General features: G+C 41.0%; 1 protein-coding gene across 2 annotated transcripts; it reads right to left on the reverse strand.

The window, feature by feature from the left end:
- Positions 1–498: 498 nt before the first annotated feature.
- Positions 499–26,012, reverse strand: prlra (prolactin receptor a). Of its 2 annotated transcripts, none has more exons than XM_061698847.1 (10): positions 25,939–26,012; positions 23,179–23,367; positions 13,973–14,055; positions 12,655–12,787; positions 10,264–10,433; positions 7,543–7,709; positions 5,780–5,921; positions 5,455–5,551; positions 5,270–5,339; positions 499–3,351 (listed from the first exon to the last, which is right to left on the reverse strand). In XM_061698847.1, exons 2-10 carry the CDS (start codon positions 23,295–23,297, stop codon positions 2,560–2,562), a joined length of 1,773 nt encoding a protein of 590 aa, XP_061554831.1. In that variant the 5' UTR covers positions 23,298–23,367; positions 25,939–26,012; the 3' UTR covers positions 499–2,559. The 2 variants fall into 2 exon arrangements, with proteins under 2 accessions (XP_061554831.1, XP_061554830.1); XM_061698846.1 differs by having other exon boundaries at positions 13,973–14,058.
- Between the last annotated feature and the right edge of the window lie 106 nt (positions 26,013–26,118).

Consider the following 26,118-nt stretch of genomic DNA (forward strand, 5'->3'; position numbering starts at 1 on the left):
TATTATAATAATAATAATTATTATTATTATGAATAATGAATATCATGAATTTGCCTTTTTTTTCTCGGGGGATGAAACCTAACTTCTGTTACTCACTGAAAAACGTACACTTTTTTTTTTTTTTTTTTCAAGGAATAGCCCTGTCTGATAATATATTGCTTTGGTGCCATTTTGGAGCAAATGAACTATGTTGAAGTGGGGGGGGAGGAGTTTCATTTAGACAGGCCATCACTCTGGCTAATAGAAAAGTGGTGCTTGGCTGCCATCTTGTGGCATCTATAGGTAATTACAAACCTTTCTGGGGAGGTCAGTTACTCGCAGATTTTCTCTATTCGTGGCAAGGTTTGGTACCGAGCACTGTAGTTTTACCCCTTTCACATGCTTTACATTTAAACTTTTTAATACACACCTTTTAAACACAATGTAAATGAATTTGAGCACCAAAAGCTGCATAAAAGGTACAGAAAACACAATACATTTTGTAGTGTCTGTGCTAGATACATGCATGCGTCTTTAAAAGGCGAGGCCTCATCTGCGTGAGTGTCTGGGCATGAGCTGTGGCCAACAGAATTTGCAATACAGCAGCGGTGCGAACAGTGAACTGCAATATTGTGGGGTAAAATAAAAAAAGTAATTTTTTTTTTGGTCATCTGCCTATTTATCAAAACATGCCCACGAGCAAGCCACTGTTACGCGACTGATAAGCGGCACATACTGTACTTGATTGCTCGGTGAAATTGTCCCCGTTGTGGCAATTGGGGGGTCTCCACATGCCACATACCACATACATACTGTAGGTATGTGACACGTGGAGACTGTATACAGTGTAGTGTATGAAGTGCTGCCTCCACAAGTGAAAATGCTCTTTAACTCACTTTTTTTTACGCACTCTCTGGGATTTGATTTGCCTTGGAGCAAATTAGGCAAAATTTAGTGCAGTAGTTGTTTGCAACCTGCAGGGGCGCTGTTGTTCACTTTGAACAGGTTTAAAGTCTGTCGAAGAGAACTGTAAATTTACAGGGAAAAAAGGAATTGTGATCGTCATATTCAAAAGGTTATGAAAATAGAGTGGCATTTTTTCAAGAAAATAAACAAAGTTACGAGGATAAAATCTGATAAAAAAAAGACGATTCTTTGATCATTAAGAATTTGAGAATGTTCATTAATTCATTTATCATGTCGAGGCAACTGAGGCAAAACGGACTGCATTACTTAGCTCCGAACAATAGAGGTGCTGTTGAGTCACTCAACTTGTTTGTGGTCTGAAGAATAAAATGGTAAAATTATTTACAAAGTTGTACTGTGTTAAAAGACATAGGAACATTAAAAGATAAGTCATTACAAGTATAATGTTTTCTTTTTTAATGAAAATGTCATAATTTCACAAAAATGCAACATGACAATAAGTTTGTATTTTTAAAAAATAAGGATTAATGGATCATTAAGAATTTGGTCGGTTGTGTGATTTGGATTAATTATGTCTTGAAGGAATTGAGCCTTTTTAAAAAAAAAAAAAATTGAGTCTTAATGCAGTTTACAGTAACACGCCATATCTGACAGAGTCAGTTTTACAAATTTAGGAATTTAATCAGAGTAGTGTGGAAGCCTGACATCAAAAACTGTTTTAAAAAAACAGCATATCAGCATTCTTTTTACACCAGCCATAATTTCTTCTTGCATTTTAGAGAAAGCGCATTAGCTATTGCAATTTCTTACGTCAATAGACATAATGGGCTGCTGCACTAAATTGTAGCCTAGCGCAGCCAGCATTAACTACATGATGAAACAGGTGAAAAAAATCGCAGTGCGGAAATAAATAAAATACAATAAAACTGATGCATAATCGTGAGATAGTATGATGAAACTCAACCCAAATAAACCTACTGGGAAACGTCATGTAACATGAACAAAGTATTATTTTTTTCAGTGAAAAGAAAATTATATCGCTACACTATATAATTGTTTTTTTGTGAAAAAGCTATTTGACATAAATAAATTATTTCTTTTTTTGGGGGTGAAAAAAATTGTATTGTCACATGAATAAAGTCTTACTACTTTTGTGGCAAAAGTCATAATGAAGTCTTATTTTTTCAGTGAAAATTTGTATTCGTACATTACTGTGTCCCTAAAGGGACATGAAAAAAAAAAAATTGTTTCTCATTCTAATGACAAGCTTTTTTTTAAATGTTTTTTTCCATGTCCCTTTAGGAGCTCCGTAATGTCTTACTTTTTCTGAAAAAAAAATCAATGTTATGTAAATTTACTGGAAAAAGTCCCAACGTTACAGGCTTATTTTTTGTGAAAGCAAAAAAAATCGGTGTTGGATGAATAGTCTTATCTTTGCACAAAGTCATAATTTCACTCCAATAAAGTCTCACTTTTTGAGAAAAAGTCATATTACTCGAATAAATGTTATTTCTTGTGTGTGAAAAAGTCTGATTCTCTCGTAGACGGCAAAAGGAGTTCAGAATATTCAGAGATCGTCCCATCCTGTTGAAGATGAGAAAAATAACAATTCACCAATTGACTCAGTTGAATGCCCGTCCTTGGGAAGGACGCTCAGTGGGTTGTCAGTGGGAAAAGGGCGGCCGTGTCGACATAACCGCTCGTTGCTGTGGTAGAGCGCATACAGCCGGCGCTCTTCTGGCTCGTATCGCCAAAGCTCGCCCCGCCCTCGCACCCGTCCGCCGACCCTTCCGACACACTCTGGAGCAGCAGCAGCGTGTCGTCGTTTCCTACCCGCTTCACCCGGCTGTAGTCCTGCTCCTGGAAGGGGGCCGGCGGGCAGCAGCCCTCCCTGCCGCTCCAGGGCTGGAGGATGACCACGTTGTCCTCCACGACTGTCTGCACACCCACGTACTCGATGGACCAGCGGGCGGGCGACTGTGTGTTACCGGACGCGACGATATTGACGTCGCTGCGGGCCTTGATTTGTTTGCACACCTGCCCCTCCGAAGGCCCCAGAAGCCTAGAGAGGCTGTCGGAGAGGCAGCGCCGAGGTCGGTCCGGTGGACTGGTAAACGCAGAAGGCCACGTCCTACCTCCCGTGTCTTTCCGTTCGGCCCGCTCCCCCGTGCCGTCCTCATGCTCTTTGGGCCGGCCGCACTTCTCTATCAGCAGGGTGTGACTGTCGCAGCTACCCCGGCCTGAGTCGCTGTCGGACGCCGAGCTCTCCAACTTGAAGCCGCCGCTGCCCCCGAGGTCCTTGCTCTTCTCCGACGTGGCCTCTCGCTCCTCTGGGATGTACACCTCCAGGTACTCCACCAGCAGGTCCTCGCTGTCGGACAACGACGACATCGCGGGGAAGTCGGACGCCACCAGCGCGCTGAAGATGTTCTCGGACTTGCCTTTCTGCACGGGAAGAACCATTTATCGTGACTACGTTTATCTAAATGAAGCTCCTCAACTCAATTCAACATAAGTCCTTGGCACCACGATGCTGCAAGATGGCACCAAAGCAACACGGTAGTGCCTTGAGATTTGAGTTTGATTTGTTTCGTGAACACGCTTGTAACTCAAAACACTTCTTTACCTGTTGAAATCAATGGAAATGGAATTAATGCATTCCAGCCTCTACCCTCCAAAAATGTAATGTTTTTCATAAGAAAAATACCACTGTAATATCATACATTAGAAAAACATACACCATAATTAAATAGAATGTAAATAATGATGAATTCATTGTGATTGTGTGGCGCCTTCTGTTGTATGTGCCTTGGCCACCTGAGTGCAGAAAATACAGACGTACTAATATACAGTGGACTCCTGCATATTCGCGGTTCGACATCCGCACTCACCTATTCACAGATTTTTTTTTTAATAGATATATTTGGGGGGGAGCACTACCCACGTTTCTCGCTTATTCACTATTTTTTCGGAATTTTGACCGACGTACATCTGGCATGACGGGTGGCGCAACTGTGCGCCAGGGGCGGGTTAGACCGGTTAGACCGGTGTTGGTAATTTCGCAGACGAGCACAGACCGGCGGATTTGACAGTGGGCAGGCTGAGCCTCTGTGGGTGTGTTTACAGCCGACTTCATTTGCCACCGATCAAAGCAGCTACTCTCATTCCCTTTATCTGTGAAGGAATGACAGTCTCAACGGAGACATCACTGTGCGTAAGAGGACAATGCATAATCGCAGCAATCCGTGCGTGCTTGGAGCATTGCCACTGCTCTGGCCGTGTTGTGGCAACAGACAATGTGAGCAGGTCCCCTTATTAAATACAGAGCTGGTGAGAACCGCTGGCGACCTAAATATGACAAGGGACCTCAGTATCGGTCACCTGATCAAACTCACCAAAATTGTGCTAGACCAGCAGTCTACCCTCGTAGTCCAAGATTAGGACGTGGCCTGAGCAGGTGTAAGTTTAGACTGACTTTCTGCCACCAAATTGTCACTCCGTCATGCGCATGTCCTAGGACACACCCTTACTACGCTGGAATGCCCAGCTTGGCGCAGACCGGTCTGCCAAATTGGCAAACATGCGCAGCGAGCCTTGCGCTGTACTTTTACTGCTTTGGCCTGAGCAGAAAAACAGCAAATAGGTGAGTTTTTCAGCAACCAATATAGGTTGAAAAAATTATAATAAACAGGTGCATCCATAAGACCGTGAATATGCATAGGAATGCTGTAAATGGCACCAATACTGAATGGCGGGACGAAATAGACCCAGCAATTGTTAGAGCTTATCAGAGGCAGGAGGGCACCTGCCTGTAAAGCCCCTTTTACACTGCCCGTAAAAGATGGCATTTTTCCGCTTGTTGGGTATGTCGCTGTTCTGTATAACTAACAATAACATGGAATGGAGAGAGGGGGGTGTCGGCCTAACAATTTCCCGGCTTTGGCTGTAGGGCACTTGGGTGTAAAGCTGCTTTAACACAGCCATGTAAGAGCTGAAATGTTTCTTTTTTACGTGTCGCTGGATCAGAGGTGGGACAGCAGTGCCTAGAAAAGGTAGCATTTCTGCCCTTTTTTCACGTCACCGTTCTGTATAAAAGGCACCGACACTGAATGGGAGGACAAAGTGGACCCAGCAATTGTCCATCTTTAAAAAGTATTATCATAGCCATAACAGCGGTGGGAGAGCACCTGTGTGTAAAGCCCCTTTTACACTGGCTGCAGAAGACGGCAATTTTCCAGCTTTGTTCCGTGTTCTCACAGAATGGGGGAGAAAGTCGATGCAACAATGTCTGCCTTTTTTATGTCACTGTACTTTTTGGGGGTATTGTCCACCCAATGTTGAAAGAAATAAAAGAGGCTATTACCTTTAGAAGCTGCTGATCAAATCCTTCTATTTTAGGACCAGGGACTGGTGGTAGGAGGCAGTGTTTCAAGCTTGTCAGATGAATAAAAAGAGAAACATCAGGATTGCAACAAGAGATCCCAACCAGGGCTGAAAAAATAGATGTGGGACGACACACTTCTTTCTGGTGTCAACACTTCTCTTTACCTGTGACTATTCATGTGCAGCAACCACGTGCCGATGAGGAAGATGAAGGCACAAATGGCTGTAATGACGATCCACGCTGACTTTTCCCGATGGAAATCTTGATGGATTATCCAAAAAAAAAAAAAAAAAAAAACATCACAAACACACACATCAATCTCCTGTATTGTTGTAGAATTCCTCCTGTTGTTGGAGTCCAGGTTACAATTTTTTTTTTTATGATCACTAACATGACAACATGGGGAAAGAGCTTGTAATGTGTGTGTGTGTGTGTGTGTGTGTGTGTGTGTGTGTGTGTGTGTGTGTGTGTGTGTGTGCGATGTCTTACAGTCAGGAAAATGGATGTGGGAGGCACCGCTCCATTCACTCCAAAATCCGTGGTCGGGCTTGCAGCGCACCTGAATGAGGTACGAGCCACCGGAGCGCAGGCTAAAAATGTTGAACAGCTTCTGCTGGCCGGCCATGTGAGTCTGAACACACACATTCAAATTGTATTGTGGAAAATATTGAAATTGAATATAATGGAGGTTCAGACCTCTGCCAAGATGGAAGAAGATTATTACGAAAAGCAAGTTCGTAATGTACACTATATTGCCAAAATTATTCACTCACCTGCCTTGACTGACAAGATTTGAAGTGATATCCCATCCTCAATCTATGTGGTTTAATATATTGTTGGTCTACCCTTTGCTGCTATAATAGCTTCAACTCTTGCGAAAAGGCTTTCAACAAGGTTTAAGAATAAGTTTATGGGAATTTTTGGAGGGGCAATCAAAAATTATTGGAGTTTGGCAATGACTGACCGCATCTAGAAAAAGTACAGTCTCACAGGTTTACAAATATCCAGGAGTCACTGCTTTTAATTTCTTTGGAAGAAGAAAAATACGATAATCAGGAAGAAAAATGTAAAAAAGCAAAAAAGGCATCTGCACTGTAGGAGCGAAAGAGAGAATACATCCCCGAAACTGCCAAGCTATAGAAATTCACTTCCAGAACAATTTGTCCGAATTTGTCTGAATTTCCATATTTTCAAAATTATGTGAAGAACATTATCAAAAATATCTCTCTATGGATTAATTCGCCTTTACCAATTCTATTTTCAAGCTTCAACCAAAGAATTTCTTTTTGGTCATCTCTTTTTTTGTCAGTAGACAACTTCCTGGTTCATGGAGAATGGGTGGTGGTGGTGGTGGGGTCTTTGATGGGGCCGGTGGACCGCACATTCTGTCAAATTCTGCCGAATCCATCTCTCGTGCCTCGCAAGTGTTATATACAGGTATGCCACGGCAGGTATAGTAAGGTAAATTCAACACCAGGCTTAGCTGTATAAGAGCTGTAGGTGGCGAGTGTAGGCACTTTTCTGCATGTGACGGTGTCCTTCTGCATTTTTGTGTTAATTTTCTCTCAAACACCAGTTTAACCAACTGGGCCATTTCTTTTACGAGCCATTGCACGCCTGTGGTCTAAAAATAAGAGTGGACAATGGAGGCGGCAAATGTTAGGCCAAGTTTGAAAGAAGTCAGCTCACTTGGCATTGCTATCAGATGCATGTGGTACAGTACTTTGACAGGTTGTGATGTGACCATATGCAAATGAACAAAATTGCTTTTCTTATTTTTATTTTCTTTTTATATTTATCTCACTCTTAGTGGGTTCAATAAATATCATTACAGTACACATAGATTACAAAACTATTCAGTTTGGCACAAAAAGTAACTCCTTCGGGGAAGGGTTCACACCATAATAGTTTATTTTCCTCAACACGTGCCACCCTATGCGTAGTTTAGCAGAAATAGCATTTTGTAATTTTTGTGTAACCCTGTTTACTCCACAAATTCCACAAACAAAACAATACCTCCTACATTCGTGTTTTGTGCTTGCCGGGGGTAAAGATCCGAGATAACAGTGCATTCAACACATAGAGCGGGGATTTCATCCAGTGTCCTAATCCGAGGGAGCAGCTGGCACTCGAGTGAGGCATTTGGGCTCAGGTTTCGGCCATTAGCCGCTGCCTTGGAGACGCCCCTCAGAACGGGCTACTCCACATCCACGAAGGCCACATGACGCGGACGAAAGGTTACCTCTACGTACCTCCCACTCCTTTTCCCTCTCCGACCGGATGCGAATCTCGTAGACGAGCGTGATCCAGCCGGAGCGAGTGTCAGCCTTGCAGGGCGGTTCCCATGCCACTCGCAGGAAGGGCCAGCCTTTGTCCTCCATGACGCTCAATGACACGTTCTCAGGAGGGTTGGGCTGGACTACGGAGCATTAGAACAACAAACAATTTATCATTCAGTCACTTGGTAGTAGGAAGGGTTTATTTTTAGGAATTTAAATTTGCAAACAAATATTCTTTTTTGCTTAAATTCCTAGTGAATAACTATAACAACCAAGAAAAACGGAGATTGGGTTTACGATTCAATTAAGTACTGGTTAGTAAAAAATAGCATTTATACAGTGTGAATGCTGAGAGATGTTGAGCTAAAATGCCCCCCCGCCCCGCCTCCGCCCTAAAAGAGCTCCGCACATCACTCACTAGGCCACACAATTACAGCGGCTGAAATAAGTATTTAACACGTCACGATTTTTCTGACTAAATATACTTCCAAAGGTGGTATTGACCTGAAAATTTCACCAGATGTTGGGAACACCCCAAGCAATCCATACATTCAAAGAAAGTAGAACAAATAAGATCAGAAATTAAGTTATGTGTAAAAAATGTGAAATGACACAGGGAAAAAGTATTGAACACATGAAGAAAGGGAGGTGCAAAAAGGCGTGGTATGCCAAGACAACACCTAAAATCTGTCAATAATCAAACAGCAATCCAGCCCCATGTCAGTGCAAATGAACATCAGCTGGTTCAGTCCTAATTGATGGCCTACAAAAAGGTCTCATTTTCAAGGTGTGAGTCAAGACACATCTCATGATGAGTTAGAACAGAGAGCTGTCTCAAGACCATCGCAAACTAATTGTTGCAAAACATACCGATGGCATTGGTTATAGGCGCATATCTAAGCTTCTGAACGTTTCAGTGAGCACGGTTGGGGCCATAATACGTAAGTGGAAAGTCAATCATGCCAGCATAAATTTGCCTCGATCAGGTGCTCCTCACAAGATTTTTGAAAGAGTGGAAAGAATAGTCAGAAGAGTTGTCCAAGAGCCAAGGACCACCTGTGGAGAGCTTCCAAAAGACCTGGAATTAGCAGGTACTGTTGTCACTAGGAAAACAGTGAGTAATGCACTCCGCCGCCATGGCCTGTATGCACGAAAAAAAAAAGCATGTCAAAGCTTGCTTCTATGGAAAGAACTGAAACTCAAGGTCCATAAAAGAAGCCCACGGAACCTTCAAGATTTGAAGACTGCTTGTGTGGAGGAATGGGCCAAAATCACACCAGAGCAATGCATGCAACTAGTTTCTCCATACAGGAGGCATCTTGAAGCTGTCATTGCAAACAAAGACTTTTGTACAAAGTATTAAGTAAATACCAGTTGGCGTGTTCAATACTTTTTCCCTGTGTCATTTCACATTACACAAAACTTAATTTCTGAGTTTATTTGTTCTAATTTCTTTGTACGTATGGTTTACTTGGGTTGTTCCAACAGCTAGTGAATTTTTTTTTATTATTGACAGATCTTAGGTGTTGTCTTGGCATACCATGCCTTTTTGCACCTCCCTTTCTTCATGTGTTCAATGCTTTTTCCCTGTGTCATTTCACATTTTTACACATAACTTAATTTCTGATCTTATTTGTTCTACTTTCTTTGAATGTATGGTTTACTTGGGTTGTTCCAACAGCTGGTGAAATTTTCAAGTCAATAGCACCATCGGAAATATATTTAATGAGAAAAACGATGGCGTGTTAAATACTTATTTCAGCCGCTGTATATTTTACAATGCAGTGCTATTTTTATTTTTTTCAAAAAGCTACAGAAAATGCTGGAACGGATTAATGGCATTTCAATTCATTTCAATGGGGAAAATATACAAGTAAATTGATCACAAATTACACACAAAAAGCCAAAGAAAACCCACAATAGTTAATCCTTTGCTGCTCACTGTGCTGATTTTGTGAGATACCCTACGTCGGTTGGAACTCTGATGTTTTGTGTGACTTTAGAGGACTACATTTAAGTAAATATATCAGTCACACTGGTGGTGATGGTAATCTGAAAAGGTATCAGAATCAAGGCAACTGTACTGTTGTTGTTTGTTGAAGACGTTCCACCTTTAATCCAAAAGGCTTCCTCAGTTCTAAATTTTAGTTGTGAATTTATGCCTCGGTGGGTGTGTCCCCTGGGGGTGGTCAACAATAGGGTGCGGTTGTTGTTGATGGATGTGGTTAGTGAAACGACCGTCCTGCATACCAATCAATCGTTCGCTCGTCTTGTGACAAAACAGCTAATTAGATCCACTCTTCCTGTTAAATGAGGCGATCTTTGGGGAGAGATATCAAGACTTTGTTATAGGCAGACAATAGGTGACGCCTCAAACCTCCCCCTCTGACTCGAGACAGCTTTTCTAGTTTGGTTTAGATGGCTTTTTTTTTTTTTTACATCAATTTCAACCCACCGGTCCTCCCTATCCAAAATTTGGATAGGGAGGAATTTGGACGTTGGATGTCGCTTCTTCTTGAGATGCAAATGAACTGATAATTCTGAGCTTGAAGAAGCCGGCCGTCGATGTTGCCGTTCCGCGAAGAAAAAAAACCAAAAAAAAAACCATTTCACTAAAAAGAGAGGACCCATTTAAGGTTAAGCATTCTCAAGGACAAGACGGCTACAACATGATGGCCACACACGGCCCCTCACCGATGTAGACCACGTCGACATCCACGGGGTCGGCGAAAGTGCTGCCCAGTCGGTTGGTGGCCACCACGGTGATGTTGTAGTTGACCCAGATGGACGTGTCGTTCTTGTTGAAGAAGCAAGAGTTCTGCCCGGCCGTGAAGTAGTCAGGGCACTCGTACACAATGTCAGAGCTGAAGGCACGAGAGGGGGAGCGCAAGTAAACAAGAGTGGGTGGGAGAGAGCACCATTACTGCACTTGAAAGGTAAATGATTGGTGATGACTTGTTGTGTAAACGCTCCATAGAAATGGACAAAATATGCACAGCACAAGTAACTACAATATAGGTGGGGAAATGTGCTTGGCAATAGGTGGCTGAATTAATAGCCATGTGAAAATTGCCAAAGGCATTATAAACGGACTTGGTGGGTGATAAAGCGGCAAAGAAGAATTCATTTCGCAACAGAATAATAGCTGTGTAATTTCTCAAGATCATTAATGTGCCTTCCTTTGATTTGGTTGTTTGTTGGAAGCCACGTACCCTAAGTTGCTGTATTGTGCCCCATGACCATAGACAAGGGGTTGCAAATTGTTATGACATGATTAAGAGTAGGCAGCACGGTGGATGACTGGTTAGCAGATCTGCCTCACAGTTCTGAGGACCCGGGTTCAAATCCAGCTTCACGTCGGTGGAGTTTGCATGTTCTCCCCGTGCCTGCGTGGGTTTTCACCGGGTACTCCGGTTTCTTCCCACATTCCAAAAAAAACATGCATGCTAGGTTGATTGAAGACTCTCAATTGCCCGTAGTTGTGTATGTGTGCGCAAATGGTCGTTTGTTTCTGTGTGCCCTGCGATTGGCTGGCGACCAGTTCAGGGTGTACCCCGCCTCTCGCCCGAAGATAGCTGGGATAGGCTCCAGCACGCCTGCGACCCTTGTGAGGAGAAAGCGGTGCAGAAAATGGATGGATGGATATTTACAAGCATTTTTTTGTTACCAATCCCCCTTTGAAAAGAAATGTAATAATTGAAAAACATGTTTTTATAGGCTTCTGATTTCAAAACTGGTTATTCATCAATGTGTTGTGTATACTGTAAGTACAGTATATGAGGTAATCTTTCATTTATATGGGTCCACAGTCGTAGCGGCACTCCGAGGGAAGTCATAACTGCGATGTGGCCCGTGACAAAAATGAGTTTGACACCCCGGCTTTACACGATGATACCATTTTTTTAATGGCGTGCCACCTGACGGATCGAAAGTCATCTGGCCCCTGCGCCTTGAGTTTGACACCTGTGATCTAAATTGATCAGCATAGCGGGTATTTCATTTTGATGTATGTGTCTATTGATATATCGATCTTCTAATATTATCAAGTTTCTGGCATAGGGCTGCAGCTATCGAACATTTTAGTCTTCGAGTATCCTACCAAAACTCTTTATCAAATAATCGGGTATTCGGATGAATTCTATTTTTGCTTCGTTAAAGAGCAATTATGAATACACAAGAGAAAAAAAAAAGACAAGTCACTTAAAAATGAATGACCAATTGTTTTTTGTCTGTTTTGAGATAATCAAGCTCTTTTGTCTTCAAGTCACATTGAGCTCCAAACTGTATTTTCTTGTCTCGAAATATTTCAGTGAGGCAATTTCAAACAAATAAAAAAACAACAACACATTTTTCTTAAACTTAGCATTTTTTCTTCTTAGCATAAAAAATGTTGTTCATTAGTGTTCTCTAACAAACCACCGAGGTCTCGTGATTGTAAGGTCACGAAATGTGAAAAAGTTCAAGGGGTATGAATACTTTTTTCAAGACACTGTATAGCCATTCATGTTATCCATTAGCTGCTTCATATTCATACTCCCGAAATCCACTCTCTCTTTGTTCTCCCACTCTGACTGCTTCGGCCACTCGAACATTCCCAACATTTGTCATTCTCTTTATCTTTTCCTCTCTCTCTTCACAACCCCCTATTAACAGGTCCTCTTCACTACATTCACAGTTCCTATCTCCGGTATTTATATAAATTATTATATAAAACAAACAAAGTTTTATTTAGATATATTACATAGGGATTCAAATGCTTTGGGGCTTTTTATACAGTTCTATTTGTTTGATAAAAGATTGTCTTGCTGGTTGTGTGTGGCACATGGGTCGCAGGTTGCTCAACTCTGTTGTACAATGCACTAACCGTGTCCGGTTCGGTGGATACTGAAATCCATGCGGCTTAGCTCTGTGTAATCTTTATGTTGTTATGGCTGTCTTCGAGCCACCAGGTAGATGCCAGCAACAGACAATGCAATACTTTCCCATTCACTTAACGCATTCATCAGGGTCCACTTGACATTTGCCCCACAAGGATGAAAACAATGCGAGGTGAAATAGAAGACGAGAAAAAAGGGAAGTCCTTACCTTTCTTTGCTGTAGTACAGCGCGTATGTGGTGGGCAGTCCTCCGTCTGAGCCAGGCTGCCACCAGCAGGAGAAGGTTTCTTTTTCGGGAGAGCGACAGCTGGTCAGTGTGGGCTTCCCTGGCGGACTGTGACCTGAGAGGTGGACAGGGAGGAAGCTTCACATCATAGGGATTTGGGAGGATACCCATTTTTCTCATGGTCATTAAGTCATGCCCTGCTTTCAAATGTCAAACCAACAACTACATCCCATTCTTTTTAACGCAACTATTAATCATAACATACTCGGGCATGAAAGACTAAATCTTTTTTGTCGTCGATGCTGAGGTCATAATACTCAAGTCGACGTTGATCCATCGATGACGTGATCGATATTTTAAGTTGAAGTTGTCAACTCGCTGTGCCCACTTTTCGCCTCCAAGCACAACGTTGCTCACTCATTTTCCCCACCAACCTCGATTGCACTGGCCGCACTTCCAACTCGTTCATCCAGTCACATTCAGACACTTGCTCAGCTAATCATATAAAGGTAACTTCATAGCCTCACAGACAGTCAGAACCTGTACAACTGTAACACCAATTCATGTAACACAATTGCAGGGTTGCTACTCGCTGCAGTTTATAACAGAAGTATACAGTTATAAGGGAATGCTTTGTATGGTGGAGAGAATGCTTTGCAACAATGTATTGTACCAAATGTAGCAAATCTGCACTTGTGTTACGTGGATTGTTTAATAAGATCCCACTGTCTGTGATTGGAGATTGTTGTGAAGCGTCCATGGAGTTAATGCCAAAAGACGTGATTGCCGATTAATCGACTTCAAGCTATAATCGTCATTGTGCAGTGTGAATACAAAAACAAGATGAAGTCAAGTTAAATAAGCCTACAGAATTAGCTTTTCTTCTACATGACAAAAAATAGATGAGAATGAAGTTGTAATTTTTGCAGCAGTCTTAATATTATGGCAAAGATGTAATTTGACTCGAATCAAGTCATAATTTTTGGGTTATGAAGTCTTCTTATTACAAGAAAAAAGTTGCCATATCACAGGAATAAGAGTCATAACAATATGCACAAGCTTTGATATAACAAGAAAAAGACAAATTTATCAATTGTGATGTTTTGGACCCCCCCCAAAAAAAAAAAATCAAATGAGACTCAAAATGTAATTTTTGCAACAGTCTTAATGGTACGAAAAAAAAGACAATGACAGATTGTGACCTTTAAAACAACAGGGCAAACCAGACCAGACACTTTGTGAAAACAAGTGGAAGCAGGAAGCGGATTGGCTGTGGACACAACCTCTTTCAAGAATGTACCTCTTGCGCATGGTGTGATGACCATCAACAGCAGCCAGGTCAACTCCAGAACGTTCCTCATCGCGTCACGGCACACTTGAGGCCTGCTGGATGGACAGAAAACATCAACAAACAATATAGGTGAAGGGGGATGTGGCAAGGGTGTTTTTGTTATGGAAATTCCTTATTCCCGCTCAAAACGTCATGAGAAAGTTTTTGGGCATTTCATGAGAATAAAACCTGAATGTTATGGGGGCGGGTGAGTAACTCATGTGAGTAAGAGAGTAAGTAAAGAGGAAAAGAATGAAGTCATAATTTTGAACCAAAACGTTTTCTTGACAAAAGTCGTAATATAATAAGAAAAACTGATGTAGTTTGATAAGAATAAAGTCATAATTTTCTTTTCTTTTATGAGAACATTCATTTTATGAGTAATATTCAGAGGAAAAGTGGTCATATTAAGAAAATAAATTCTGATAGTCATTAAAAAATGACAAAAATGTGATGATATGAGAATGAAGAATGAATCTTTGTGACAAAAGACTTAAATTATGAGAAAAATATTATCTCCTTAAGCGAATAAACTCAAAGGTTTTACAACATGAAGTCTTACTAAAACAAGAAAGTTTCATGTTATATGACCCAAGTCATATTTGGGCAAAAAATCTTAATATTTCGAAATGCCAACATGGTAAAATACAGTGAAGTCCCCAAACTTGAAAGAGTCTGCATTAAAGCACTTAATGATTTTAAATGGTCTCTACTTTTCTTTTTTTGACTTTTCTATCATAATAAAAAAAAAAACTTTTTCTCGGGTAAAACTGTTTAAAGCTTCGTTCCTGTAAAACCAAGCCTTTTTTGTTCATTTCTGATTTTTTTGTTTTGTTCCTTTTCGCATAACATTTGCAGGTTTTCGCATAATATTTGCAGGTATTCCTTTGTTTCAGTCATACGTCTCAGTTCACGCAATTTCCGTAAATGTACTACTTTTTTCTCGTGAAAGGACAACTTCATTTTTCTGAAATTATGACTTTTGGGGGGACAAAGTCAACACTACAATTTTCCAACTTTTTTCAGCTTTTAGACGCAGTGTAAAATGGACTACAGTTGGCAACCAACTAGTAATGCACTTTACTGCCACTTACTGCCCGCTTGTCTGTAACGCACTGGGGCTGTTTTGCATTTTACATTTACTGTACAGGGTACCCCTCTTTCCTATTTGCAAATTCACATAGTATTGTAATTTTTTTCCAGGGGGGTAGGGGGATTAAAAAATAAATTACAAGTTAAAATCGTAACCCGAGGTCCTGCATCGCTTTACTGCCGTTTTGTGAAATTTAGGTGCCATGAAACTATGTGGAAGTGAATTGTGGAGCGTCACTTAGACAAACGTTGTGCTTTGCTCCCATCTTGTGGCATGGCTCGGCAATTATAAATCTTTAATGTCACCCAAATTTAACGTATAGCACTCTTGGCAAGAATACAATGAAGAACTCGTTCCCCTCAAATAAACAGAGCAGATTAAACAACATATTCATTTTAGATACTGTATTTTCCTCTTCGTGGGGTTTTGTACTAAGGATTAAACATTAAAATAAACACAATCCCCTCTATTTCTGTCTACCTCTACCAGCTGGCACATCCAGCGTAAGCGATTGCATAACTGGGCTGCGGCTAGCGCTTAGTGTTGCTGGTGCACAGCGTGACCCTTTCCAACTCTGAACCCGCCTAGGACGGCTGACCCGTAAGCTATCTCGCTAACTAGAGGAGCACATCTGGCGATATGGCGGAACACGTACTTATACACGCGGCACGCCAAGCATGTTGGGTGAAGCGAGTGGCAATCACGACGCTACCCTGCTAATCTCATGCTATCATACCTGTTGAGTTAACCTACAGCGCCACCTCTTATACGCTCTCCTTGATGGTACCTCAATAACGTCACCATGATCTGCTAATTGGCATTAAGGTCATGCCACTGGATTAGCTTCCTGCTGTATATAGCGAGGCTTACGTAACCAGAGGGCCGACACTCAATAAGCTCCTAAGAAGAATGGAGCGTGCCAAAAAAAAAAAAAAAAAAAGCGTCAACTGTAAAGCCCTTCAATGACGCGCAGGGACGTGTCACGGCATGTTAAACTTAACGCCGCGAACTAGTGGGCAAATTTTCATTGTGAGGTGTCCCCCACCACGGGTGACCTCATCCCGAATTGTACAGGTAAATATATATCTTAAACTGTTAGACCTACTAACCCGAAACAAATGCCACACGGTGCCACCCAAGTGGAAATACTTTAAGACATTTTGACACCTTTTTCCCCATTTCACTGATCTATTTCAACGTACAGACACAAAATGGGTGAAATCAATCCAGCTATTTTTAACCTTCTGAGGCAGTATCAGAGCAGTAAAAGAGGTGGGACACCACCTGTATGTAAACACATTCACACAGGCTGGAAAATATGTCATTTCTCCACTTTTTTCCTTGTTGCTGTTCTGTGTTCTGTAAAACAAAACCCGCAGGAAATGGGGGGAGGAACTCAGTCAGCAAACTTTCTGCCTTTGGAGGACGCATCAGCGTTATAACAAAGGCTTGACGCCACATGTCTATTTATCCCATTTCACACAGCCTGTAAAAGATGTACAGTCATTTTGACACCATTTCCCCCCATGTTGCTGTTCCGTATGACAGGCACTGACGTGGAAAGAAGGGTATAAAGTCGCCCTGGAAATTTCTGCCTTCCTCGGTAGTACTTGAGCAATGACAGAGGCACAGGACATTGACTGCCAGAAGAGAACTTTTCACACAAGTTACAAGTCACCTTTTTCCGCAGATTGCAATTCTGTATAAAAAGGACTGAGTTGGAATTGGCATTTTCCATCTTCTGAGGTAATATCACAATCATGTAACAGAGGCAGAATGGTGCTTGTGTGTGAATCTCTTTTAACACAGCCTGTAAAAGATATCGGTTTTACACCTTTTTCCATTTCATTGTGTATAAATGGTATTGCCACACAATAGTGGGTGGGGGGGGGGGGGGGTACTTGGTGTAAAGTCACTTTTACACTGCTTGTTACAAATTCCGTGTTACTGTTTCGTATAAACATCATCAAAACAGAACAAACTCCACACAGCAATCTTTTTGCCTCATGAGGTTGTCTCAGTGTTGTCACAGAGGCAATTAAGACGCATGTTGCTTTTCTGTATAAACAGCAATAACACAGAATTGCATTCTTCTTATGGCATTTTCTGTCTTCTGAGGTAGTATCACTGTCGTGTACCAGAGGCTGAATGGTGCCTATCTGTAAAGCTCTTTTAACACAGCCTGTAAACCATGTCTTTCCCATGTCGCTGTTCCATATAAATGACAATGGCAATGAATGGGGGGGGGGGAAGTTGACCTTGCAATTTTCCACCTTCTGAGGAAGTATCAGAGATGTAACAGAGGCTGGATGTCACTTGTGTATAACCCCCCTTTCACACAGCCTGAAAAAGATGTCATTTTTACATAATTTTGTCTCTGTTCTGAATAAACGGCACATTCTATAGTTATTTACCACTTACCATAGAGTAAAATACGCCGACGACACGTCAGGGATAACCTAACCTAACCTGCTAAATATTTGAAATTCCAGGTTTTCTGGGAAAAGGGGCAAAAGCACTTATTCACAGGACATTTTCTGACCCTTTCATAGTCAAAATAAGCAAAAAAAAAGTCCAGGCAGACATTTTGAAGCTCAAAATTTTGAAGCTCAAAATGTCTGCCTGAGATAAGTGCGAATAAAAACATTGATTGAAAAAAAATAGAGTAATTCTCTGTTTGTAGTGTGTGGCGTGAAACATTGTTTTATATGCTTCTGTTATAGAAATGAGGTACTCACAGTATTTTTCCATGGGGGGGAGGTCATTGTCGAGGTTAAGAGACTGGAGCCAATGGCCGCTTTCGCATAGCATCAGCTGAATCAGGTAAGCTAATCAACAGCAAACACTGCTCAATACTTGGAATGATTTGCAGCTGGTGGATGAGTACAATGTTACACTAACTTACAGTAAGTTACTGTAAAAACCCTAGGAAATGTCTAACAGTGTACCTCAGGTGACTTTGGGCGAGAGGTGGGGTACACCCTGGACTGGTCGCCAGCCAATCACTGGGCAACCTTCTGGACAATTTAGAGTCCTCAATTACCCTAACATGCATGTTTTTGGTATGGAGGAGGAAGCCAAAATACCCACAGAAAACTTCTGCAAGAACTGAGAGAAAATGCAAACTCCACACAGTTAAGGCTGGAGATGAGATTCAAACCCCAGACCTCAAAACTATGAGGCAGACATTCTAACCACAAAATCTGCCGCGCTGCCCACTGCATTGGAGATAAATAAATGTCTTGAAAAAGGCCTCATCTTTAACAGACAAATGAAAAAACATCCCGGGCCACTTTTTGCGGCAATAGGACAAAGTGCATATTATCGTAATTGAATGAGTGAAATCCTTATTGTAACATCACTGACAGTAAATGTGCTGCAATAGACTTCCTCTAGCCTGTGTAATAAAGGACTAATTCAGCCACAATAATGACTCAAAAGCTTATATATACAGTACGCACAGTTCAAAAGCAAGCATTTAGGTTATTTTCCTGTGATTTTTGTTGTTGTTTCTACGAAATGCTCGCTTTTTAGACAGGCTAAAGAGAGAACATTGGCAAAGGCTGGGTACAAATGAACAGTGGAGGAAGCTGAATGGGTTTTTCTTTGAGTGATAGTCTTGTAAAGCAGCAGCAGCAGCAGCAGCTCACATAGGTACAATGGAGTGTGGTAATTGTCAGCCTAGGAGTAGCCGTAAAAGCAAAATTACATGTCAATCTCAAATGAAGCCAGTCCTAAGTGATGTCAAAGCAGTAGTCTTTTAATTTTTTTTACAAGAATTTTGACAGCTTTTTCAGGAATTATATACTTTAAAGTCCCATAAAAGAGAATTGATCAAAATCTTGCAAGACACCAGCTTGGTAAGAATCTAAAAGATGAATTTCAGAAGTTTATTTTTTTTTCTTTGGTTTTTTTTGTGACGCCGCTATAAAGGATGGGCATAACAATCGACGAGTTGATCTGAAAGCGAAATGGAGGGCAACCATTAGAGGGGCTCTTGTTTGAGTCTCAACTAGTTTGCTGTTTAAAATAGACCCACATGACGTATAGGTAAGTTCATCTATTTGTTATATATATTTTAAAGTTGACACATTATGGAAAATGGACTCAATAGAGTATAGTATACAATATTTGGGTATCTGGAGTGCATGTCCACCCATCAAGTGTGAAATTAAACAACCAATTCACTTTTTAGGTATCTTCCTATTTCTGAAAATGGGTCTGCAAACAAGCCCTTCTTCTTGGGCAGATTTGCTTGCTTTACATAATAGCCAGCAGCGCCACGAGTTTCTCCCCCCATGACATCCACAGCTAGGCTGGGTGAAGATCCCAGAGCCACTCTGCGGAAGTGTGGAACATTATCATGCAGAAACATCCATATCCCTAACGGGTGCGAAACCCCAGTGAAAACACTGGGTCACAATTTGTTTTTTTGTTTTTTGCAAGTTGTCTGTGTTTTGTCAACTGATTTAAGACAATTTTGCATCGCTCCAACTGCCGGAGACAAATTCCTTGTGTGTTTTTTGGACATACTTGGCAAATAAAGATGATTCTGATTCTGATTCTGATTCTGATCCTGATTTTGATTCTGGTCCTGATTCTGAATCCGAAAATTACATTGGTCTTGTTCAGGTCAGGTTTTTATGCTAAGATGTTAACAGTTTATTAATCAAATGTTACAAACTTCACTTAAAGTATCTTTAATAGTAGACTGATAAAAGTAAGTACCTGTAAATTGAATTTTTCATCGTCATGGTTCAAACTTCAGGGCATGCACCGTAACAATAACATAAAAGAAACGTGGCCATAGTTAAAAAAAAGTTGACCTGAGTGAGCAAAACCAATGTAATATTTGGATTCAGCACATTAAAAGTGTCCTAAAAGTGTCAGCTAAAAAAAAAATCTTAGAAATTTTTGGCTGACCAGTGTTATGTAAAAAATTATACTTAATTTATTTATTTTTTTAAACCTGTCCTATTCAGCTCCATGGCCTTGCAGAATAGTGGATCTGTATGCCTTTGTGCTGGAACAGTTTTGCTGTGCAACAGGGGAGTTTGAAATACTCCCTCTGCTCAATTTGTATTTTTTTTTTTTTCTTATTTTTTAATCTGATGTCCCCTCCTGGAAGCCGTCACCTTATCGTGGTGGAGGGGTTTGTGTGTCCCAATGATCCTAGGAGCTAAGTTGTCTGGGGCTTCACGCCCCTGGTAGGGTCACCCATGGCAAACAAAAACCCCTATGAAGAAAGAAACAAATGGATCTAGGTTTCCCTTGCCAGGAAGCGGGTTACCGAGGCCCCCCTCTTGAGCCAGGCCTGGAGGTGGGGCTCGAAGGCGAGCACCTGGTGGCCGGGCCTGCACCCATGGGGCCTGGCCGGGCACAGCCCGAAAGGGTAACGTGGGTCCCCCTTCCCATGGGTTCACCACCTGTGGGAGGGGCCATAGGGATCGGGTGCAGTGCGAGCTGGGTGGTGACCAAAGGCAGGGACCTTGGCGATCCGATCCCCGGCTACAGAAACTGGCTCTAGGGATGTGGAATGTCATCTCTCTGGCAGGAAGGTGGTGTCTGAGGTCGATAATATTTGTTATGGACAGAATTTCAAGGCGCAGCCGAGGCGTAGAGGGGGTCCGGTTTGCAGGTGATATGGTTCTGTTGGCTTCATCAAGCCGTGATCTCTGAACTGGAGCAGTTCGCAGCCGAGTGTGAAGCGGCTGGGATGAGAATCAGCACCCCCAAATCTGAGATATGGTCCTCAGTCGGAAAAGGGGGGCGTGCCCTCTTCAGGTCGGGGACGAGATCTCTGCCACAAGTGGAGGAGTTCAAGTATCTTGGGGTCTTGTTCACGAGTGAGGGAAGAATGATGCGGACTTTGTATCGGTCCGTTGTGGTAAAGAAGGAGCTAAGCCGAAAGGCAAAGCTCTCAATTTACCGGTCCATCTACGTTCCTACCCTCACCTATGGTCACGAGCTGTGGGTCGTGACCGAAAGAACAAGATCCCGGATACAAGCGGCTGAAATGAGTTTCCTCCGATGGGTGTCTGGGCTTTCCCTTCGAGATAGGGTGATAAGCTCGGTCATCCGGGAGGATCTCAGAGTAGAGCCACTGCTCTTCCACATCGAGAGGAGCCAGATGAGGTGGCTGGGGCATCTGATTCGGGCGCCTCCCTGTTGAGGTGTTCCGGGCACGGCCCACCAGGAGGAGACCCCGGGGACGACCCAGGACACGCTGGAGAGACTACGTCTTTCGGCTGGCCTGGGAATGCCTCGGGATCCCCCCGGAAGAGCTGGATGAAGTGGCTGGGGAGAGGGAAGTCTGGGCGTCCCTGCTAAAGCTACTGCCCCCGTGACCCGACCTCCAATGAGTGGTAGAAAATGGATAGATGGATGGATGGATGGATGTATTAATCTGATGTTTATTGAAAATGCAGCCGGACAGAAAAGTGTTTTAGCGGACAGAGTGGGCAAGCGGACTAGGGGTGAGAGCCACAGCAGAACAATAGTGAGACAGTCTAGGTATTTAAACAGGATAGGGGAGGACAGGATGTGGGGAAATGAGCAAGGCAGTTCTACTGTTGAGTGGTGCGGTGGGATTCTTTTTTAGTGTCTAAACACCTGTAAGAACCTGTGAGTTGATATGTTAGTATAACCTGTGTTGTTATAAGTGATCCCAGCACAAGTAATTATAGTCTATGGTGTTTCTATCGACTTTATTAGTGACTGAACAGACGGCCAGTGATGGAAAGTGAAACAAATGTGATAATGATTCTTGTACAATATAGCTAAATAAATAATGAAAAAAGTATATTAAATGAAATTTGACTATACACACTGTACTCTTACACTTGCATGACAGTAGCCCGTTTCATGTCACCAAACGGTGAGTTGTTTTATTATACATACTTCTTTTTATACTTCTATGACAATTAAATATTATTTAAAACATTGCCTATACAGTTAAAAAAAAAAAAAGCCCAAAATACGATTAAGTAAATATTCTATGCTATGCTATGCTATTGACTATGACCTGCAGTAACAGCGGAAAAGGTGGAAACGGTGTAATCCAGTATTGACTTGATCGGCTTGTTGCTATAACGGCCAACACCTCTCTCACCCTCAACCCGATTGAACCAGACTCAAGCAAACGCCAGCAGACATGCAGATCACGCCCACGGAAATCCCATGACAAGATCTAGTGTCATCTAGTGTAAGACTTTTAAGCATATGCAATGACAATTCAGCTTTTACTAAAGATAATGCTCACTTTTGAATGACACTGTCAGGTAGCTATTCGTTTAACATTGTGTTTGTTATGGTGGTTGCAGTTGTTGACATACTGACAGCTGTCCTAATATTTTGGTAGCTACATAAGAGTCTACATACTATAAACAACCCTCAGGATGAATGTATTACAATGGCTACAACCCCAGCTATAAAAGAGATGTAATATTATCTTTTTAAAGGAAGATTTATTTTACACAAAAGCTTAAATGTAGTATTTCCTACAAAAACCCTTACAGTCAATTTCATTAGATTGTGCAAGTGTAGTCACTAAGGTGTTCTGTGAGTATACTTTCCAATTACATGCACACACACACACACACACACACACACACACACACAAAAAGTTATTATTTCCTTTGTAAATGTTGTCATCTTGCAACAGGTTTCCACACTTGTATCAATTCATTTTAAACTTGCAATTTAAATGTAATATTTGTGTATTATATTTTATTTGTAATATATATTTAGTTAAAAATATTTTTTACAATATTTCAATCCTGCAATATATTTTATTTGTAATTTATAATAAATAATATTAATATAAATTGAAAATACTTTTTTTTTTTTTTTTTAAAGATATGTACAGTATACACACTGTAAATACTTTTGTATTACTATCACTCCAAAAAAAGCTTTATAATCAGTTGACAGTACTGTATTGAATTTCAGTGTATAATGTGCTGGTACACAGATCCATGCACACTCTACAGACGGGTATGAAACCACTTGTGAAACGTCTGTCCAGTAGAATACATTTGAAAAATGAATTTAAAAAAAATAAAAAATTAAAAAAATAACTTACCAGCCAGTCAGTGTTTCAGCATGTGTCTGTGTCTGGTCCAAGGGATTCTGCCTGGAGGCGAGGCGGACATTACTGGCATAGCTTTGCGGTTGGTTCAGCCTCGATGTGGGAGGAAACATCGCAACATCCCTCCGCCTCCCAGCAAGGAAGGGAGAAGGAGGGGAGGGTGAGTGACCGTCTTGCACAACCCTTTCAGGTCCCACAGGCAGAGCCGGGAAAAAAAATATTATTGTTACATTACATTATAAAAACTGCTGCTAAATGGAAGTAAGGCCACAACAAATAAATGACACTCCTTTTTTAATAGTGGTGAAACACACCTCAAATTGACGCTTCCTTTGTCCCTCTAGAAAACAAATCAAAGGTGTTTGCTCTAGGTCGTGGCATCTGCAAAGGTGATGTGTATGATGGAGTTCAAAGAAAAACTGCCAGTAGTGTCCAGACAAATGATGAATTATAAGCCATCATACACCGTATTTATATTATTTCAACTGAGAATTATTATTTAATGTAAATTAAAATAAATAATATAAATAATAAATAAATAGAGGACTCCCCCTCAAAAAAAATGCCTTACCCCTAATAGACACGTCGTACTCTCTGTCAATAAATAAATACCAGGGTCCACTTGGTAAATTTGTTAAACGTAGTCCATTTCGGACACAGAATAGAATATTAGCGTACTTCTGTTTTCCCTTAAGGAAAATAGACGCCTCACCTCACCTCAAATGGACGACTCCTTTTTTACTTCATGATACAAATCAAAAGTGGTGCCGCTAGGTGGCATGCAGTGCATTTACTATTAACACAACAGACACTGCCTGGCCTGCAGAGCAGACGTGGCATCTGAAAAGCTGACATTTATGGAAGAGGTTAAAGAGAATGTGCCAGTGAAATAGTAGAAAAAAAATCAATTCAAATACATCTTATTATATTCATATAATTTCAGCTAAGAACCCTTATTTCATGCATTTGTACAATTAGAGGACTCCACCCCTAAAAATGTCGTGCCTCTAATAGACGCCTGGTACTCTTTGTAAATAAATAAATGCCAATGTCCCCAAAGGAAATTTTTACATGCAGTCCCCAAATAATAGCACACATGAAGACATCTAGCCTGCAGCTCAAATGCAAATCCTTATTTGATGCATGAAGGCATGAAGGACCTTTTTCAGTTGAGTAAATGAATGGCACCGTTCACTGAGGAAATGTGTTGCATGTATACAGACACGATTTTAGACACACAATAGACACAATTACTGCAATTAAATCACCCATTTAAATCAATAAATGCTGCACCTCTTTAAAATGCTGAATGGAAAACAAGGTGACATAAATAGGTATGTCGCAGAGGATGTAGAGAGGATGTGGCATCTGTAAAGCTAACATTTATGGCATACGTCTAAGAAAAACTGCTACTGTCAAACACAAAGTAGTGTATAGAAAAATAAAGAAAACCATCAGTGACAGATTAAGGCTGTAATACAACATAGACTATATATACTGTATGCATGTGAGCATATAGTACATCTGTTGATAATGTTTACGTGCAATATTTAAGTTTTTTCTTTTGCTCCTTTTAACAAAACTTTTTTTTTTTTAATACTGGGCGGGAGCTTTTCAACAACTGAGCGATGGGCTTGTGACAATCTCCGCTTCAGCAATGGTGTTATATAATAATGCCATCTGCTCTCTCCGTCCCTGCAAAAGTAAAGAGCAGGGCTGCGCTGGATGCCACTGCAAGGCCCCATCGGTGCCCTGGGTGGATGTCAATAGTTTCCATTCCATTTCCTCACTGTCCCTGTCTGACATGTTTTGTTATGTTAGTAGGTGTTACACGTGTCACAGTATTACAGTGTGAATAAAAATGACAAGACTATGCTTGCTTTTTTATTAATTTTCTTTAAGAAAAAAGGGGGGCTGCCATGGTCATAATTTCGGTTTGTACTTGGAGATTTTTATTTTTGTATTTATTTTTGTATTTTTTTCTTCTTTAAAGTGCCAGCTTTGCACACACAAAAAACATCCATATTAACTTGACATGACTTGACGTGACATGTTGACATCTAGTGGCAAGATTACGAATGGACAAAAAAGAGGCTGAAAGGTGGATAAAAGCCACAACTACAGTCGCATCATTTCATTCATTAATTTGATTACATGTGTGTATATATTATATAGAAGCTATGTAGGATGTAATAATGCACGTTTTATGTAAAAGTGTCTTTAAAAGTACACTGGACAAATTGAGGGCACACTGACAATAAAGTTTGCAAATCTTGAATGTAATTCTAATTAATAATGTAATTAATATACAAATCTAAAAATTACAGTGAAAGAATTAATAATTTTTGTATATCAAATCAAGCAGGAAGAAAATATACAGATATGAGATATGATAACAATTTAAGATTAAATGCAGATAAATACGGATTAAAATTTTAAATAACAAGAGATTCAAAATGTGTAAAATGTATTGACATATGTGTGCACAACGGAAGTAGGTGTGAAACTACCGTCCACTTTTTAAGAGACGTATTTAGTCACTAATTCAATAACATTTCTATAAGTGTATACATACAAATATTGAACGTGACTGACATGTTCAATCTTTACGCCTAGTATGAAATATAATCCATCCATCCATCCATTTTCTCTACTAGCAAAAAAAAAGATGATTTTGGCACGTGGGAATGTGATTACCTAATAAATATAAATACAGTACCACATTAAACAACATAATAAATAATTATGACTTACCTGTATCATTTTGTCATCTTTAACGGCATATGGGAGAACTGGATGCCAACTTTTATGTTGCTTTCCACGCCTACTTGAACCTTTGCCATTTTTCACCCAGGATCCCGTTAGCTGTGACTGGCTAGGTGTTTTAAGCCGCGCCCCCTATTTATCCGCCTCGATGACAGAAATCAGCAAACT

The sequence above is a fragment of the Phycodurus eques genome, chromosome 15 (genome assembly GCF_024500275.1).
Source record: "Phycodurus eques isolate BA_2022a chromosome 15, UOR_Pequ_1.1, whole genome shotgun sequence".
Taxonomy (NCBI): domain Eukaryota; kingdom Metazoa; phylum Chordata; class Actinopteri; order Syngnathiformes; family Syngnathidae; genus Phycodurus; species Phycodurus eques.